Source organism: Schistocerca gregaria, chromosome 4 (assembly GCF_023897955.1).
Source record: "Schistocerca gregaria isolate iqSchGreg1 chromosome 4, iqSchGreg1.2, whole genome shotgun sequence".
Classification (NCBI taxonomy): Eukaryota; Metazoa; Arthropoda; class Insecta; order Orthoptera; family Acrididae; genus Schistocerca; species Schistocerca gregaria.
In genome coordinates, this window is record NC_064923.1 from 461,078,661 (window position 1) to 461,096,801 (window position 18,141).

Here is an 18,141-nt window from a genome sequence, read left to right on the forward strand (position 1 = left end):
TATCAAAGTCGGAAACGTGATGGTACGCATTTCTCCTCCTTACACGAGGCATCACAACAACGTTTGACCAGGCAAAGCCGGTTAACTTCTGTTTGTGTATGAGAAATCGGTTGGAATCTTTCCTTATGTCAGCACGTTGTGGGTGTCGCCACCGGCGCCAACCTTGTGTGAATGCTCTCAAAAGCTAATCATTTGCGTATCACAGCACCTTCTTCCTGTTGGTTACATTTCGCGTCTCTAGCACGTCATCTTCGTGGTGTAGCAATTTTAATGGCCAGTAGTGTAGGTCTCAAGATACTTTTGACCGGATGGTGCACAGCTAAAGCTATGCTGCGGTTAGCAAGACGAAGATCGGAAATAAAGGCAACAGGTGGCACTGTTACTGAAGACACAGTAGCTGCTTCTTTTCCAGGATGTGAAAGGCAGAGTAAGTGAGGAGTACTTTCCCTTCAGATTGTATCCATTTGCTTTGGAGGTCCAGAGAAAGATTCAAGACGTCAAACTATCCTTTAGATCGCCAGTTCGACCACTGAGGTCCTGGGCCTTAATTGCCATATGAGACAATGAAAACTGGTCAGTTAGTACTTGCATGTACCGTTTCTGTTTTGGGCTCTAATGTGGTTTTCTTCACTAGAATACCAGCTAAATTTATGGCAGTCCTCATTTCAATGATCTGTATGGAACTTAAACGCAAATACACATTGATTAAAATACAGTCAAAGACATGTAGGTTAAGCAGGTCTGGTGATGTCTTTCGCTACAGAAGATAAAATGTTCGGTAGAAAATTGTACTTAAGACAATAGACTTAGTTCTGTAAGCTAGATGGATCCTTCCTAAGTTAAGCGTATTATAATAAATATATGCCCACGAACACGTCTTCAGAAAAATTTAAAATAAATCGCTTATCTCGTTTTTTTCTTTCCACAGACAATGCCGATGTACGCAGTTGAAATTGCGCAGGATCACACGAGAGGACGGCTGGTGGCATTCGGTCCACTCATGTTGGGCGTTGGAGCACTTCTAATGACGATCGTTTCACTCAACGTCTCCTTTTTCTCAATGACTGAATTCATGATGGCGTGTAGTATTTTGTTTGTGGCGATTTTCTGGTGGATGCCAGAAAGTCCCTACTTCCTGGTGGCCAAGCACCGCAAAGAAGAAGCCTTGAAAGCACTGATGAAGTTGCGGGGAACGTATTCTGCAGACGATGCTCTGGACGAGGTACAGGCAATCCAGAGGGCTGTAGACGAGCGCACACAGCGCGAGATCAGCGCGGCGGACTCCCTGAGGGAGCTGCGGAAGAACGCCGGCGCTAGAAGGGCTTTTCTGGTGAGTAGCTGCCGTCCCACGTAAGAGCGGCTGCGTAACTACCGTATCCATAGATTTAAATGTCACGTTCAACTTTTTTACGTTTTACAATCAACACCCTCAACCTTCCGTTTGTCCGACTTTTGAAAACTATAGCTCTGCTTCATTATCATCATCATCAACCAATTGGTGATCTGGCCTCTTTAAGTCGGCGTGCAAAGTAGGATCCCTGCAGGCTGCTCCATTTCTGCCGATCTTGACTTTCCCATTACCAGTTCAATCCTACTGTCGTTTTTCAAGTCTCTGGTCTATGTGTCCTGTGGTCCCTCCTCGATCTTTCTTGGTAAACTGTGCTCCACTCTAGTAGTTTTAACTATCTACTGCGTTTTCTTCAAGAGAAATGAGCAGTCCACTGCCAATTCAAGGTATCACTCTTTCGATTATGTCACTGACCTTCGTGGTCTCACTGAAGTCAACTGCTTCCTTTGTGTCTTTCTTTGTGTAATCTAACATTGATTCTTTTCATTTGTCTTTGGGCTACTATTATTTTTCTCTGGCTAACTCATTTAATGTTAATGTCTCACTACCATTAGTTACTAATGGCAAAATACGTTGGTCAAAAACTGTTATCTTCAGCTCGGCCGACGCCTTGGGCTTTAACACAGAGCTTTGCCTTCCATAAGCTTGCTAGCCTGATTTAGTACGACTAAATATTTCTGGTTTTAAGTCTCCTTTCATATTGAGCATTTGACCTTGACAGACACATTCTGTGATCTTTCGAAGTTGCGTACTTCAAACAGATATAGTTTCCTTCCGGTGTCCATTCATTGATCAAGATCTTGGTTTTGTTGTCATTTTTAGCCCAACTTCAGAGCACACTGACGCAAGCTCACTAATCAGAATATGAAGTTCTTCTATACTACTTGCAAACAATATAATGTCATCAGTTAAACTCGAGTTATCTAAAATATTTACCTGAATTGGAATTGCGTTTGCTTTCCAATATAATTCAAACACTGCTTTTTCCAGTACTACAGTAGTTTAAGATTATCTTCCCCTTTTTTCGCCATGTTTGATAGGGAAGCGATTAGTTTCATCAACTAAATTCACAAACGCTGTGGAGGTTTTGCATATGTTATCTAAGACTTTACTACAGATATAGCCTGTTCTATTCCTTGGTCTGTTAGAGCCTCAAAAACAGCTGGGTGACTCATAGAAGCAAATGCCTTTTCAGAATCTATGAAGACAAGGCAAAGAGATACGTAGTTACTCATATGTTTCACGAATTTTTTCACATAGAGTGAGTACATGATCAGTTGTACTAATGCCTGCGCGGAACCCAGTTTGCTCAATGTGTTTGGCCAGGTGAAGTGTAGTGCTCAATCTCCTAGCTAAAATTCTAGTAAAAGCTCTGTACAATATGGTAATTTTCCACTGTACAAACAATTTGAAAATATTTTAGCTAAATGCTTTATAAGTTCGTCATCAAATATCTTCAAAATCTCGACTGGAAGGTCGTCACTACCTGGAACGGGTCCTTTTTTCATCTTTCCTTTATGATGTTCAACTGCTGAGGCCAATATTTCTGGGAGTATGGAAGATGAGACATTCAATTCGCCTAGGATTAATATATCATCATTGACCTTACTGTAAAGTTTACTGTACAGATCCTCATATTATTCGATTATTGCTTTCGTACCTGTAATTCGGTCGTGGTTTGAGCCTAACGCTTTTCAGTCATGCGCTTCCTCTTGGCAATCTTTAAACTAAATTGATTTTCAAGACTGGATATTGGCTGTCTTCTTCATACTTCGTGATGTCAGCTTTCATGCTCTTTCTCAGAGCCTTGCACCGTTCTGTATATTATATCTAATCTTTCTTTGTGTCTACTTTCATTTTTCTTGTATTATCCATCAAATAGTTTTATTGTCAGCTTCTTTAGTAGGTTTTGAGATTTACACAAGCCACCCACATTTTCAGCTGTTGTGATTAGTATCTTTGTTATCGCTTCTGCTTCACATTCTTTTAATTTTCTCTAAATACTTTTTATTCGTCTTTCTGTTCTTCGATAATTTTGAAACTTGAATTTTTTCTCTCTCCTTCAATTAGTTTCAGTCTTTCATTTTTTGTATTCAATTCAAATCTTGCTCTTATTAATTGATGATTACTGTTTCTATTGAACCTGTTCAACACAAAACATCTGTACCGTTTTCAACCCTGTTGCTAAGAATGAGGTCTATTTTATTTTTCACTTTTAAGGTAAGACCCCTCATGTCCATTTACTACTAGGATGCTTCTTGAAAATCGTATTCATAATAGATGTTTTCATGCATTCTGCAAATTCAAGAAGGCTCTCAAATCAGTAATTCCTTTTATCTATTCCAATAATTGAATCATCTTCCTTATACGTTACAACACTGACATTAAATTCATCAATCATAAATTTACAAAAGCAGTCTCTTCTTTTCTCACATGTTTCTTTGAGGCACTTATAAAAGAATTAAATCTCCTTATCCGAATGACCAGAAGCAGGTGGATATGTTTGAACTACACTCCTGGAAACTGAAATAAGAACACCGTGAATTCATTGTCCCAGGAAGGGGAAACTTTATTGACACATTCCTGGGGTCAGATACATTACATGATCACACTGACAGAACCACAGGCACATAGACACAGGCAACAGAGCATGCACAATGTCGGCACTAGTACAGTGAATATTCACCTTTCGCAGCAATGCAGGCTGCTATTCTCCCATGGAGACGATCGTAGAGATGCTGGATGTAGTCCTGTGGAACGGCTTGCCATGCCATTTCCACCTGGCGCCTCAGTTGGACCAGCGGTCGTGCTGGAAGTGCAGACAGCGTGAGACGACGCTTCATCCAGTCCCAAACATGCTCAATGGGGGACAGATCCGGAGATCTTGCTGGCCAGGGTAGTTGACTTACACCTTCTAGAGCACGTTGGGTGGCACGGGATACATGCGGACGTGCATTGTCCTATTGGAACAGCAAGTTCCCTTGCCGGTCTAGGAATGGTAGAACATTGGGTTCGATGACGGTTTGGATGTACTGTGCACTATTCAGTGTCCCCTCGACGATGACCAGAGGTGTACGGCCAGTGTAGGAGATCGCTCCCCACACCATGATGCCGGGTGTTGACCCTGTGTGCCTCGGTCGTATGCAGTCCTGATTGTGGCGCTCACCTGCACGGCGCCAAACACGCATACGACCATCATTGGCACCAAGGCAGAAGCGACTCTCATCGCTGAAGACGACACGTCTCCATTCGTCCCTTCATTCACGCCTGTCGCGACACCACTGGAGGCGGGCTGCACGATGTTGGGGCGTGAGCGGAAGACGGCCTAACGGTGTGCGGGACCGTAGCCCAGCTTCATGGAGACGGTTGCGAATGGTCCTCGCCGATACCCCAGGAGCAACAGTGTCCCTAATTTGCTGGGAAGTGGCGGTGCGGTCCCTTACGGCATTGCGTAGGATCCTACGGTCTTGGCGTGCATCTGTGCGTCGCTGCGGTCCGGTCCCAGGTCGACGGGCACGTGCACCTTCCGCCGACCACTGGCGACAACATCGAAGTACTGTGGAGACCTCACGCCCCACGTGTTGAGCAATTCGGCGATACGTCCACCCGGCCTCCCTCATGCCCACTATACGCCCTCGCTCAAAGTCCGTCAACTGCACATAGGGTTCACGTCCACGCTGTCGCGGCATGCTACCAGTGTTAAAGACTGCGATGGAGCTCCGTTTGCCACTGCAAACTGGCTGACACTGACGGCGGCGGTGCACAAATGCTGCGCTGCTAGCGCCATTCGACTGTCAACACCGCGGTTCCTGGAGTGTCCGCTGTGCCGTGCGTGTGATCATTGCTTGTACAGCCCTCTCGCAGTGTCCGGAGCAAGTATGGTGGGTCTGACACACCGGTGTCAATGTGTTCTTTTTTCCATTTCCAGGAGTGTATGTGCTAATCATTCGCCAAAGTGAGACGTTTAATTTCAGTGTATAGCGTATCGTATATTATACTGCAGTTGTACAAACAGAAAATGAAATAAAAGTGCTCACTAACTTGGTGTTGTCGCATTGTGCCCAAAATGTGGAAAACCGTTATTTTTTGATGAATTCTAGCGCCCTTGGTATTTGGTGCAGAAAAATGTTGTGCTTAGCAAATTTGCAGAGAATCAGATGTTCTCATAAAAAAGAAATAGATGCCAAACTGCCAGGATTTTTTGCCAAGATTTTTTGAATAAATTGAAAAAGGTCTCAAATTTTTTTACGGCTTTTAAAACTACAGAATGTTTAGGCAAAGTAAATTTTGTTATCAAAACTTATTTTTCCAACTTTTCCAACCACGTGAAGGAGTCATAAAATTAAAATCTACTTTCTCACCTTCTGTAAAATAATGGCTTTTCTTCCGACATTTTGACTTTATTATAAACATTTGGGACAAGACTCGACAATTCTCTTTCTATAATAGTTTCCAAGATATGTATTATAATTCTGGCAGACTCTATGGATACCCTATACAATGTCTGATCCAAGTTATTCGGGAACACCTACATGATGTGTATTTGACCGTTATATCTCTAGAGGCGGACCTGCCAGTGTACTACAAGATGGAGAGTATTGCGCTGTAACAGCAGAATGGGTCAGTCAGGAAAGCTCAGTGAGTTTGCAAGTGAAGTAGTCATTGGATTTCACTTGGGCAACAGATCCATCTGAGACATTTCAGTGCTTCTGAAGCAGACCAAGTCAATTGCCGGTGATGTGGCTAGGAAGTGGAAACACAAACGAACAACCACAGATAAACAAAGACCAAGTAGACATCATCTACTTTTCTGTTTTGCAAAAGTGACAAAAAGCAGATTACAGAGTACCTGACGGCTCAACACAAAAGTTTTGTCTCAAGTGCAGATAGTGTTGAGGATCAGTGGACAAAGTTCAAAACCATGGTACAATATGCGTTAGATGAGTATGTGCCAAGCGAGATCGTAAGAGATGGAAAACAGCCACCGTGGTACAACAACCGAGTTAGAAAACTGCTGAAGAAGCAAAGGGAACTTCACAGCAAACATAAACATAGCCAAAGCCTTGCAGACAAACAAAAATTACGCGAAGCGAAATGTAGTGTGAGGAGGGCTATGCGAGAGGCTTTCAATGAATTCGAAAGTAACGTTCTATGTACTGACTTGGCAGAAAATCCTAAGAAATTTTGGTCCTATGTCAAAGCGGTAGGTGGATCAAAACAAAATGTCCAGACACTCTGTGACCAAAATAGTACTGAAACAGAGGATGACAGACTAAAGGCCGAATTACTAAATGTCTTCTTCCAAAGCTGTTTCACAGAGGAAGACTGCACTGTGCTTCCTTCTCTAGATTGTCGCACAGTTGACAAAATGGTAGATATCGAAGTAGACGACAGAGGGATAGAGAAACAATTAAAATCGCTCAAAAGAGGAAAGGCCGCTGGTCCTGATGGGATACCAGTTCGATTTTACACAGAGTACGCGAAGGAACTTGCCCCCCTTCTTGCAGCGGTGTACCGTAGGTCTCTAGAAGAGCGAAGCGTTCCAAAGGATTGGAAAAGGGCACAGGTCATCCCCGTTCTCAAGAAGGGACGTCGAACAGATGTGCAGAACTATAGACCTATATCTCTAACGTCGATCAGTTGTAGAATTTTGGAACACGTATTATGTTCGAGTATAATGTCTTTTCTGGAGACTAGAAATCTACTCTGTAAGAATCAGCATGGGTTTCGAAAAAGACGAACGTGTGAAACCCAGCTCGCGCTATTCGTCCACGAGACTCAGAGGGCCTTAGACACGGGTTCACAGGTAGATGCCGTGTTTCTTGACTTCCGCAAGGCGTTTGACACAGTTCCCCATAGTCGTTTAATGAACAAAGTAAGAGCATACGGACTATCAGATCAATTGTGTGATTGGATTGAGGAGTTCCTAGATAACAGAACGCAGCACGTCATTCTCAATGGAGAGAAGTCTTCCGAAGTAAGAGTGATTTCAGGTGTGCCGCAGGGGAGTGTCATAGGACCGTTGCTATTCACAATATACATAAATGACCTGGTGGATGACATCGGAAGTTCACTGAGGCTTTTTGCAGATGATGCTGTGGTGTATCGAGATGTTGCAACAATGGAAAATTGTACTGAAATGCAGGAGGATCTGCAGCGAATTGACGCATGGTGCACGGAATGGCAATTGAATCTCAATGTAGCGAAGTGTAATTTGATGCGAATACATAGAAAGATAGGTCCCTTATCATTTAGCTACAAAATAGCAGGTCAGAAACTGGAAGCAGTTAATTCCATAAATTATCTGGGAGTACGCATTAGGAGTGATTTAAAATGGAATGATCATATAAAGTTGATCGTCGGTAAAGCAGATGCCAGACTGAGATTCATTGGAAGAATCCTAAGGAAATGCAATCCGACAACAAAGGAAGTAGGTTACAGTACGCTTGTTCGCCCAATGCTTGAATACTGCTCAGCAGTGTGGGATCCGCACCAGGTAGGGTTGATAGAAGAGATAGAGAAGATCCAACGGAGAGCAGCGCTCTTCGTTACAGGTTCATTTAGTAATTGCGAAAGCGTTACGGAGATGATAGATAAACTCCAGTGGAAGACTCTGCAGGAGAGACGCTCAGTAGCTCGGTACGGGCTTTTGTTGAAGTTTCGAGAACATACCTTCACCGAAGAGTCAAGCAGTATATTGCTCCCTCCTACGTATATCTCGCGAAGAGACCATGAGGATAAAATCAGAGAGATTAGAGCCCACACAGAAGCATACCGACAATCCTTCTTTCCACGTACAATACGAGACTGGAATAGAAGGGAGAACCGATAGAGGTACTCAGGGTACCCTCCGCCACACACCGTCAGGTGGCTTGCGGAGTACGGATGTAGATGTAGATGTAGACCAGGAACTGTCGAGCACTGCGGAGGAAGGTTATACAAAAATCGCCTGAAAGGTGTGGAAGGAACCACTCGCGAGTACCGAAGTGTTACCAGTAGTCTAACTAGCGCAGTGACCGTACGTACGGCGTAAAAATGAATGTGGTGCAACAGTCGAACAGCTTCTCACATTGCCACATATTTCCGTGGTCAGTGTTAAGTGGCACTTCAGATGATGTAAGGAGCGATTCCACTGGACAGTGAAGGACTGGAAACGAATGATTTGGAGTGATGAATCACGTTGTACTTTGTGGCAATCAGATGGAAGTGTTTGGTCTTGGCGAATACCTGAAGAATTTTACTTGCCATCATCTGTAGCGCCAACAGTGAAGTACACGCGTGGTGATATTATGCTATGGGGGCTACGTACTATACGGGAACAGTTTGGAGCTGGTGACTGTATCAGCGCGGTAAAGCACTGCCTCTGTCAGGGAATGGTTTGTGGACAGTAACCGTCCTGAAATGATCTCTCAAGAGTCTCGATTTGAACCCTACGAACAAATTTGGGACGGGTTGGAATATCGAGTTCGCTGCAGACACCAGCTTTCAGTATCACTGTCTCCTCTGGTTTCGGCTGTTGAAGAAGAATGGGCCGTCATTCCTCTAAAGACATTCAGACACCTCACTGAACGTAATCCAGAAGAGCTCAAGCTATCATAATAGTGTTCAAATATATGTGTCATTTATGGTTTAGGGGTAACGTCACTAAATAGTAGTCAAAACGTCCTCAGTCCCAGATTTGAAACCCGCACCGTTTTAATTTTGAATAAAATTCATCAGAAATGGCAGATGAAGAATTCCGGCATAAGAAGTCACCCTCATCCAGCTAAAAACTTGTCAAAGAGGGCGGAGGTGTTGACAGGGAGTCAGGGCACTCTCTTGCCCTGGAAGATGGAAACTGCCCTAAAAGGCGGAAGAATCAGCAATGATCAACGGCATGAGAACACTGAAGGCATTGAATACCACTGCACTATAAACCGATAGTGTGTATCCACACAGCATGTGGCCTTTAATTGTAAAATTGTAAAAAGCTCATGATGATCTCTGCACTGACAAAAGATTCCGTACTAGTGTACCATTCGGATCTCTGGGAACGTATGCCAAGTGGGAAGTGACCATTAGTAAAAGATCCAATAACCAGCGAAAGGATAACGTTCTAAGAGTTGAGGTCTGGAATGTCAGAAGTTTGAACGTGGTAGGAAAGCTAGAACATCTGAAAAGGCAAATGATAATGTTCAATCTAGATAAAGTGGGGGGGGGGGGGGATCAGTTAAGTGAAATGGAAAGAAGAAAGGAGACAAGCAGTTCTTGTCAGACAAGTGTATCAACAGCTGCATAAAGCAGCAAACGGGAGTACGATTCGTTATGATTAGGAAGGTACGGCAGGGAGTGAGTTACTGTAAACGGGTCAGTGATGGACTGCTCTCACCAGAATCGACAGCAAACGAACAGCGACAATAATAGTTCAGGTATACATATCGACGTCACAAGCAGAAAATTAAGAGATAAAGGAAATGGAAATTTGGAAATTTGTGGTAAGGTCTTATGGGACGAAACTGCAGAGGTCATCGGTCCCTAAGCTTACACACTACTTAATTTGACTGTAACTTATACTAAGGAAAACACACACACAACCACGCCCGAGGGGGGACTCGAAACTCTGACGGGGAAGCTACTCGAACAGTGACAAGACGCCCCAGACCACGTGGCTGCCCCGCTCGGCTAGATAAAGAAAATATATGAGAATATTGAACGGATAATTCAGTATACAAAGGGACAATATCATCTAATAGCCATTGGGGAATGTAATGTGATTGTAGGAGAATGAGTAGAAAAAAAGGGTTATGGGAGAATGTGGGCTTGGTACGAGAACTGAGAGAGAGAAAACACACACACACCCTAGCGGTCGCTCGGTTCCAGACTGTAGCGCCTAGAACCGCCAGGCCACTCCGGCCGGCTCGCAGATCACAATTTAGTAATGAAGAAGAGTAGGCTGCAGTTTAAGAGACTAGTCAGGAAGAATCCTTGTGCAAAGAAGTGAGATACGGACGCGCTAAGGAATGAAGACAGATGTTTGAAGTTCTATGAGGCTTTAAATACTACGATAAGAAATAGCGCAAAAGGCTCTTTATTTGAAGAGGAATGGACATCTCTAAAAAGGGCGGGAAGGGCACTCACAGAAGTTAGAGAGAGAGAACCACAGGTAACTGCGAAGAAATCATGGGAAATAGGAGAGAAAATACAGTTCATCGATGAAAGAAGGAAGTGCATAAACGTCCAGGGAAATTCAGGCATACAGAAATACACGTCGCACAGGAAATAAATAAATAAATAGGAAGTGCAGGGAAGCTTAGGCGATATGGCTGAATGAAAACTGTGAATAAATCGAAAAAGAAATGATTGCTAAAGGATTGTCTCAGCATATGAAAGAGCCAAAACATCTTCTGGTAAAATTAGAAACGAGGGTGGTACCATTAAAAAAAAGTGGGAATTCCGGTTTTAAATGCAGAGGAGATAGTGGATAGGTAGAATGAGTACATAGTATTAGAATCGAAATATGCAAAAGCTTTGAAAGATTTAAAATCAATTCATCCATCAGGGATAGATATCATTCCATCACAATTTCTAAAATCTTCGGGGAAGTGGCAACAAAAAGACAGTTCACGATGGTATGTTGAACGTACAGCTCTGGCGATGTAACATCTGACTTTCGGAAAAACGCCATCCACACAATTCCGAAGATCGCGAGAGCCAACATGTGCGAGAGTATCGCACAATGAGCATAACAGCTGAGGCATCCAAGTTACTGACGAGAACAGTATAAAGAAGAGTGGAAAAGAAAACTGAGGTTCTGTTCGACTATGATCAGTTTCGTTCTAGGAAGGGTAAAGGCACCAGAGAGGTAGTTGTGACGTTGTAGTTCACATTGGAAGCAACACCGAAGTAAAATCGAAACGTATTCACAGGATTTTTGACCTGTAAAAAGCGTTCCACAGTGACAAATACTGCCAGATATTCGAAATTCTTAGAAAAATAAGCATCAACTACTGGGAAAGACAGGTAATATACAATGTGTACCCATACAAGAACCAAGAGAGAACAATAATCGTGGAATACCAAGAAGGAAGTGGAGGGATTAAAAAGAGTATAAGATAGGTATGCAGTCTTTCTCTCCTTCTGTTCAGCCTGTGCGTTGAAGAAGCAATGACAGAAATGAAAGAAAGGTTAAATGATGGGATTAAAATTCAAAGTGAAGGGATAAAAGTGTTAAGATTCGCAGATGACATTGCTGTCCCTAATGAAAGTGAAGAAGCATTACAGGATCTGCTGAATGGAGTGAAGAGTCTAATGAGTGCAAAATATGGATTGAGAGTAAAACAAGGAAAGACGAAGGTAATGAGAAGCAGCATAAATAAAAACTGCGAGAAATTGACATGGGGTGCGAAACGGAAACCACAGTGAAAATCCGATGGAGCTTTGCTCAGATGTGTTGGGGGGAGACTAGTATTACCGTCGATCACGTCACGTCTCTCTTTCCAGTTATGATCGCACACTGAGCCCGTAAGGATTCTTAGGACAACAGTGTCTGGTGTGATACTTAGCCTAATGCTATGCAGCCCACGTAACATAACTGTCAGACGTTTCCTTTTGCATGGCAATTCTCGGCAGAACTCTGAAGGGGTAATGAAGTTGAACCTGCAACGTTTTCGATGGAAAGTGTTTGATCACCCACAATAGAGCCCGTAACTGACTCTCTCTGAGTGTCATCTCCGTTCACATATACCTCTGGCTATGAATACAGTGTTTTGGCTTAGACTACGAGCTGTGGATCAGCTTAGAGAATTGGCGGGAAGCACAGACAGCTTTCTTCTACGACAAGCGTATCGGGAAGTTGGTACAACGCTACGACAGATGTCTAAATCGGAGCGGCCACTATGTGGAGATGTAGCAGTAAGATGTAGCAAATAACACATTTTGATTTTTACAGTGGTTTCCATTTTCCCACTCATCAGACCGTACTTTCCGAACAGGCCTCGTTGGAGAAAGAAATTTATGAGCATGTATTTTTGGAGTACACCGTTGTGTGGTATAGGAACAAGGACTGTGGGGAAACCGGAAAAGAAGAGAACTGAAGCATTTGAGATGTTTTGCTGCTGAAGAATGTTGAGAATTAGGTGTACTGAAAAGGCAAGGAATGAGGAGGATCTCCGCAGAGTAGATGAGGAAAGAGATATCTGGAGAACACTTACAAATAGAAGGGACGAGGTGACACGAAATCTGTTAAGATATCAGGGAATAGCTTCCGTGACTCTAGAAGGAGCGGTAGAAGATAAAAACTGTAGAGGAAGGCAGAAGTTGGGATACATGCAACAAATAATTGAGGACGTAGGTTGCAAGTACTACTCTGAGACGAAGAGGTTGGCACATGAGAGGAATATTCCAGAATTTGAATCGAGAACAGCTGCCAATATGAGTAACGTAGAAGTAAATATCATCGAAATGGTGAAGCAACTCAAATCACTTAATAGGAGCAAGTCTTCTGGTCCAGACTGTATACCAATTAGGTCCCTTTCGCAGTATGCTGATGCATTAGCTCCTAACCTAACAATCACATACAACCGTTCGCTCGACGAAAGATCCGTACCCAAAGACTGGAAAGTTGCACAGGTCACACCAATATTCAAGAAAAGTAGTAGGAGTAATCCACTAAATTACAGGTCCATATCGTTAACTTCGATACGCAGCCGGATTTTACATGTATTGTGTTCGAACATTATGAATTACCTCGAAGGAAACGGTCTATTGACACACAGTCAACATGGGTTTAGAAAGCATTGTTCCTGTGAAACACCACAAGCTCTTTATTCACATGAAGTGCTGAGTGCTGTTGACAAGGGATTTCAGATCGATTCCGTATTCCTGGATTTCCGGAAGGCTCTTGACACTGTGCCACACAAGAGCCTCATAGCAAAATTGCGTGCTTATAGAATGTCGTCTTAGTTATGTGCCTGGATTTGCGATTTCCTGTCAGAGAGGTCACAGTTGGTAGTAATTGACAGAGAGTCATCGAGTAAAACAGAAGTGATTTCAGGCGTTCCCCAATGTAGTTTCATAGGCCCTTTGCTGTTCCTTAACTATATAAACGATTTGGGAGACAATCTGAGCAGCCGTCTTCGGTTGTTTGCAGATGACGTAGTCTTTTATCGACTAATAAAGTCATCAGAAGGTCAAATCAAACTGTAAAACGATTTAGAAAAAATATCTGAGTGGTGCAAAAAGTGGCAGTTGACACTAAATAACGAAACTGTGAGGTGATGCACATGAGAACTAAAAGGAACTGGTTAAACTTCGGTTAACGATAAATCAGTCTAATCTAAAATCCGTAAATTCAACTAAATACCTACGTATTACAGTTACGAACTACTTAAGTTGGAAATAACACATAGAAAATTTTGTGGGGAAGGCTACCCAAAGGCTGCGTGTTGTTGGGAAGAGGCTTAGAAAAGGTAACAGACCTACTAGAATACTGTTGCGTGGTGTGGGATCCTTACCAGATAGGACTGACGGAGTACATCAAAAACGTTTCTTAGAAAGCAGCACGTTTTGTACTAACGCGAATTATGGGAGAGACTGTCACAGAAATGATACAGGATTTGGGCTGGAAATCATTAAACGAAAGGCGTTTTTCGTTGCGACGGAAGCCAATCACCAACTTTCTCCTCAGAATGCGAAAGTATTTCGCTGACACCGGCCTATATAGGGCGGAACGATCATCACGACAAGAATATGGGAAATCAGAGCTCGTACGGAAAGATATAGGCGTTCATTCTTTCCCCGTGCTATACGAGGTTGGAACAACAGAGAATTGTGAAGGTGGTTCGATGAACCCTCTGCCAGGCACTTGAATGTGATTTGCAGAGTATCCAGGCAGATGTAGATGTAGATATAGATGTAGAATTTGCCGGCCGGGGTGACCAAGCGGTTCTAGGCGCTACAGTCTGGAACCGCCAGACCGCTACAGTCGCAGATTCGAATCCTGCCTCGGGCATGGATGTGTGTGATGTCCTTAGGTTATTTAGCTTTAAGGAGTTCTACATTCTAGGGGACTAATGACCTCAGAAGTTAAGTCCCATAGTGCTCAGCGCCATTTGAACCATTTTTTTTTTGTAGAATTCGAAACGGGCTGCACGAAACGAGTCAGGACAATGATGACTTAAAAAAAAGAAAAGAAAATGTGGCCTGGTACTTGTGATCAGATGTTGTGTAATTTTGGGGAACTATTTTGTGTTTTCGTGCTAAGAACACGGGTGGACCACCACGAAATGCACTGGTGCAGGTGTCGCTGGCTGTGTCTGCGCTGGTGGCGCTGTGCGGCTGCGACGCGCTGCTATCGACCTCGACCAGCGTCCTGGAGGACAGCACCAGCCCGCTGGACCCCGGCCTGTCGGCGACGGCAGTGAGCGCCGTGCGGGCAGCGTCGGCCGGCGCCTGCCTGCTGCTGCTGGAGCGTCTGGGCCGGCGGCCGCTGCTGCTGCTCTGCTTCGGCGGCTGTGCCCTCTCCTCCGCAGCCATTGGCGTCTACTTCTACCTCAAAACGTACAGCAGCCCGCAAGTCGTGGCCAGCATCTACTGGCTGCCTCTGACGAGCCTTCTTCTCTTTTGCGTGAGCTAACTGCTTGGGAATCATTGTTGTTGTTGTTGTGGCCTTCAGTACTGAGACTGGTTTGATGCAGCTCTCCATGCTACTCTATCCTGTGCAAGCTTCTTCATCCCCCAATACCTACTGCAACCTACATCCTTCTGAATCTGCTTAGTGTATTCACCTCTTGGTCTCCCTCTACGATTATTACCGTCCATGCTGCCCTCCAATACTAAATTGGTCATCCCATGATGCATCAGAACATGTCCCAACAACCGGTTCCTTCTTCTTCTCAAGTTGTGTCACCAACTCCTGCTCTCCCCAATTCTATTCAATACCTCCTTATTAGTTATGTGATCTACCAATCTAATCTTCAGCATTCTTCTGTAGCACCGCATTTCGAAAGCTTCTATTCTCTTCTTGTGCAAACTTTTTATCGTCCACGTTTCACTTCCATACATGGCTACACTCCATACAAATACTTTCAGAAACAACTTCCCGACACTTAAGTCTATGCTCGATGTTAACAAACTTCTCTTCTTCAGAAACGCTTTCCTTGCATTGCCAGTCTACATTTCATATCCTCTCTACTTCGACCATCATCTGTTATTTTGCTCCCCAAATAGCAAAACCCCCTTACTATTTTAAGTGTCTCATTTGCTAATCTACATCTACATCCATACTCCGCAAGCCACCTGACGGTGTGTTGCGGAGGGTACCCTGAGTACCTCTCTCGGTTCTCCCTTCTATTCCAGTCTCGTATTGCTCGTGGAAAGAAAGATTGTCGGTATACCTCTGTGTGGGCTCTGATCTCTCTGATTTTATCCTCATGGTCTCTTCGCGAGACATACGTAGGAGGAAGCAACATACTGCTTGACTCTTCGGTGAAGGTATGTTCTCGAAACTTTAACAAAAGCCCGTACCGAGCTACTGAGCGTCTCTCCCGCAGAGTCTTCCACTGGAGTTTATCTATCACCTCCGTAACGCTTTCGCGATTACTAAATGATCCTGTAACGAAGCGCGCTGCTCTCCGTTGGATCTTCTCTCTCTCTTCTATCAACCCTATCTGGTGTGGATCCCACACTCCTGAGCAGTATTCAAGCAGTGGGCGAACAAGCGTACTTTAACCTACTTCCTTTGTTTTCTTCCAATGAATCTCAGTCTGGCATCTGCTTTACCGACAGTCAACTATATATGATCGTTCCATTTTAAATCACTCCTAATGCGTACTCCCAGATAATTTATGGAATTAACTCCTTCCAGTTGCTGACCTGCTATTTTGTAACCAAATGATAAGGGATCTATCTTTCTATGTATTCGCAGCACATTACACTTGTCTACATTGAGATTCAATTGCTATTCAGTGCACCATGAGTCAATTCGCTGCAGATCCTCCTGCATTTCAGTACAATTTTTGATTGTTGCAACATCTCGATACACCACAGCATCATCTGCAAAAAGCCTCAGTGAACTTCCGATGTCATCCACCAGGTCATTTATCTATATTGTGAATAGCAACGGTCCGATGACACTCCCCTGCGGCACACCTGAAATCACTCTTACTTCGGAAGACTTCTCTCCATTGAGGATCACATGCTGCGTTCTGTTATCTAGGAACTCCTCAACCCAATCACACAATTGGTCTGATAGTCCGTATGCTCTTACTTTGTTCATTGAACGACTGTGGGGAACTGTGTCAACCGCCTTGCGGAAGTCAAGAAACATGGCATCTACCTGTGAACCAATGTCTATGGCCCTCTGAGTCTCGTGGACGAATAGCGCGAGCTGGGTTTCACACTACCGTCTTTTTCGAAACCCATCCTGATTCCTACAGAGTAGATTTCTAGTCTCCAGAAAAGACATTGTACTCGAACATAATACGTGTTCCAAAATACTACAACTGATCGACGTTAGAGATATAGGTCTATAGTTCTGCACATCTGTTCGACGTCCCTTCTTGAAAACGGGGATGACCTGTGCCCTTTTCCAATCCTTTGGAACGCTTCGCTCTTCTAGAGACCTACGGTACACCGCTGCAAGAAGGGGGGCAAGTTCCTTCGCGTACTCTGTGTAAAATCGAACTGGTATCCCATCAGGACCAGCGACCTTTCCTGTTTTGAGCGATTTTAATTGTTTCTATATCCCTCTGTCGTTTATTTCGATATCTACCATTTTCTCAACTGTGCGACAATGTAGAGAAGGAAGTACACTGCAGTGTTCCTCTGTGAAACAGCTTTGGAAGAAGACATTTAGTATTTCGGCCTTTAGTCTGTCATCCTCTGTTTCAGTACTATTTTGGTCACAGAGTGTCTGGACATTTTGTTTTGATCCACCTACCACTTTGGAATAGGACCAAAATTTCGTAGGATTTTCTGCCAAGTCAGTACATAGAACTTTCGAATTCATTGAACGTCTCTCTCATAGCCCTCCTCACACTACATTTCGCTTCGCGTAATTTTTGTTTGTCTGTAAGGCTTTGGCTATGTTTATGTTTGCTGTGAAGCTCCCTTTGCTTCCGCAGCAGTTTTCTAACTCGGTTGTTGTACCACGGTGGCTCTTTTCCATCTCTTACGATCTTGCTTGGCACATACTCATCTAACGCATATTGTACGATGGTTTTGATCTTTGTCCACTGATCCTCCCTACTTTAGACAAAACTTTTATATTGAGCCATCAGGTACTTTGTAATCTGCTTTTTGTCACTTTTACTAAACAGAAAAATCTTCCTACCTTTTTTAATATTTCTATTTACGGCTGAAATCATCGATTCATTAACCGCTTTATGACCGCTGATTCCCTGTTCTGGATTAACTGATTCAAATAGTTCGGGTCTGTTTGTCACCAGAAGGTCTAGTATGTTATCGCCACGAGTCGGTTCTCTGTTTAACAGCTCAAGGTAGTTTTCAGATAAAGCACTTAAATATATTTCACTAGATTCTTTGTCCCTGCCACCCGTTATGAACGTTTGAGTCTCCCAGTCTATATCTGGCAAACTAAAATCTCCACCCACAACTATAACATGGTGGGGAAATCTACTCGAAATATTTTGCAATTTATTCTTCAGGTGCTGAACCACAACAACTGCTGAGCCCAGTGGCCTATAGATACATCCAATTACCATGTCTGAGCCTGCTTTAACCGTGACCTTCACCCGAATCATTTCACAATTCGGATCTCCGTCAATTTCCTTCGATACTATTGCACTTCTTATCGC

At 43.6% G+C, this 18,141-nt stretch overlaps 1 protein-coding gene across 1 annotated transcript in view; it reads left to right on the forward strand.

Annotated features, from left to right (window-relative positions):
* LOC126267200 (facilitated trehalose transporter Tret1-like) overlaps positions 1-18,141 on the forward strand; it is a 77,631-nt gene that overhangs the window by 44,388 nt on the left and 15,102 nt on the right. The window contains exons 3-4 of the mRNA XM_049972169.1: positions 929-1,330; positions 14,625-14,951. Coding sequence (XP_049828126.1) covers positions 929-1,330; positions 14,625-14,951 — 729 coding nt within the window. The remainder of the gene's footprint in view (positions 1-928; positions 1,331-14,624; positions 14,952-18,141) is intronic.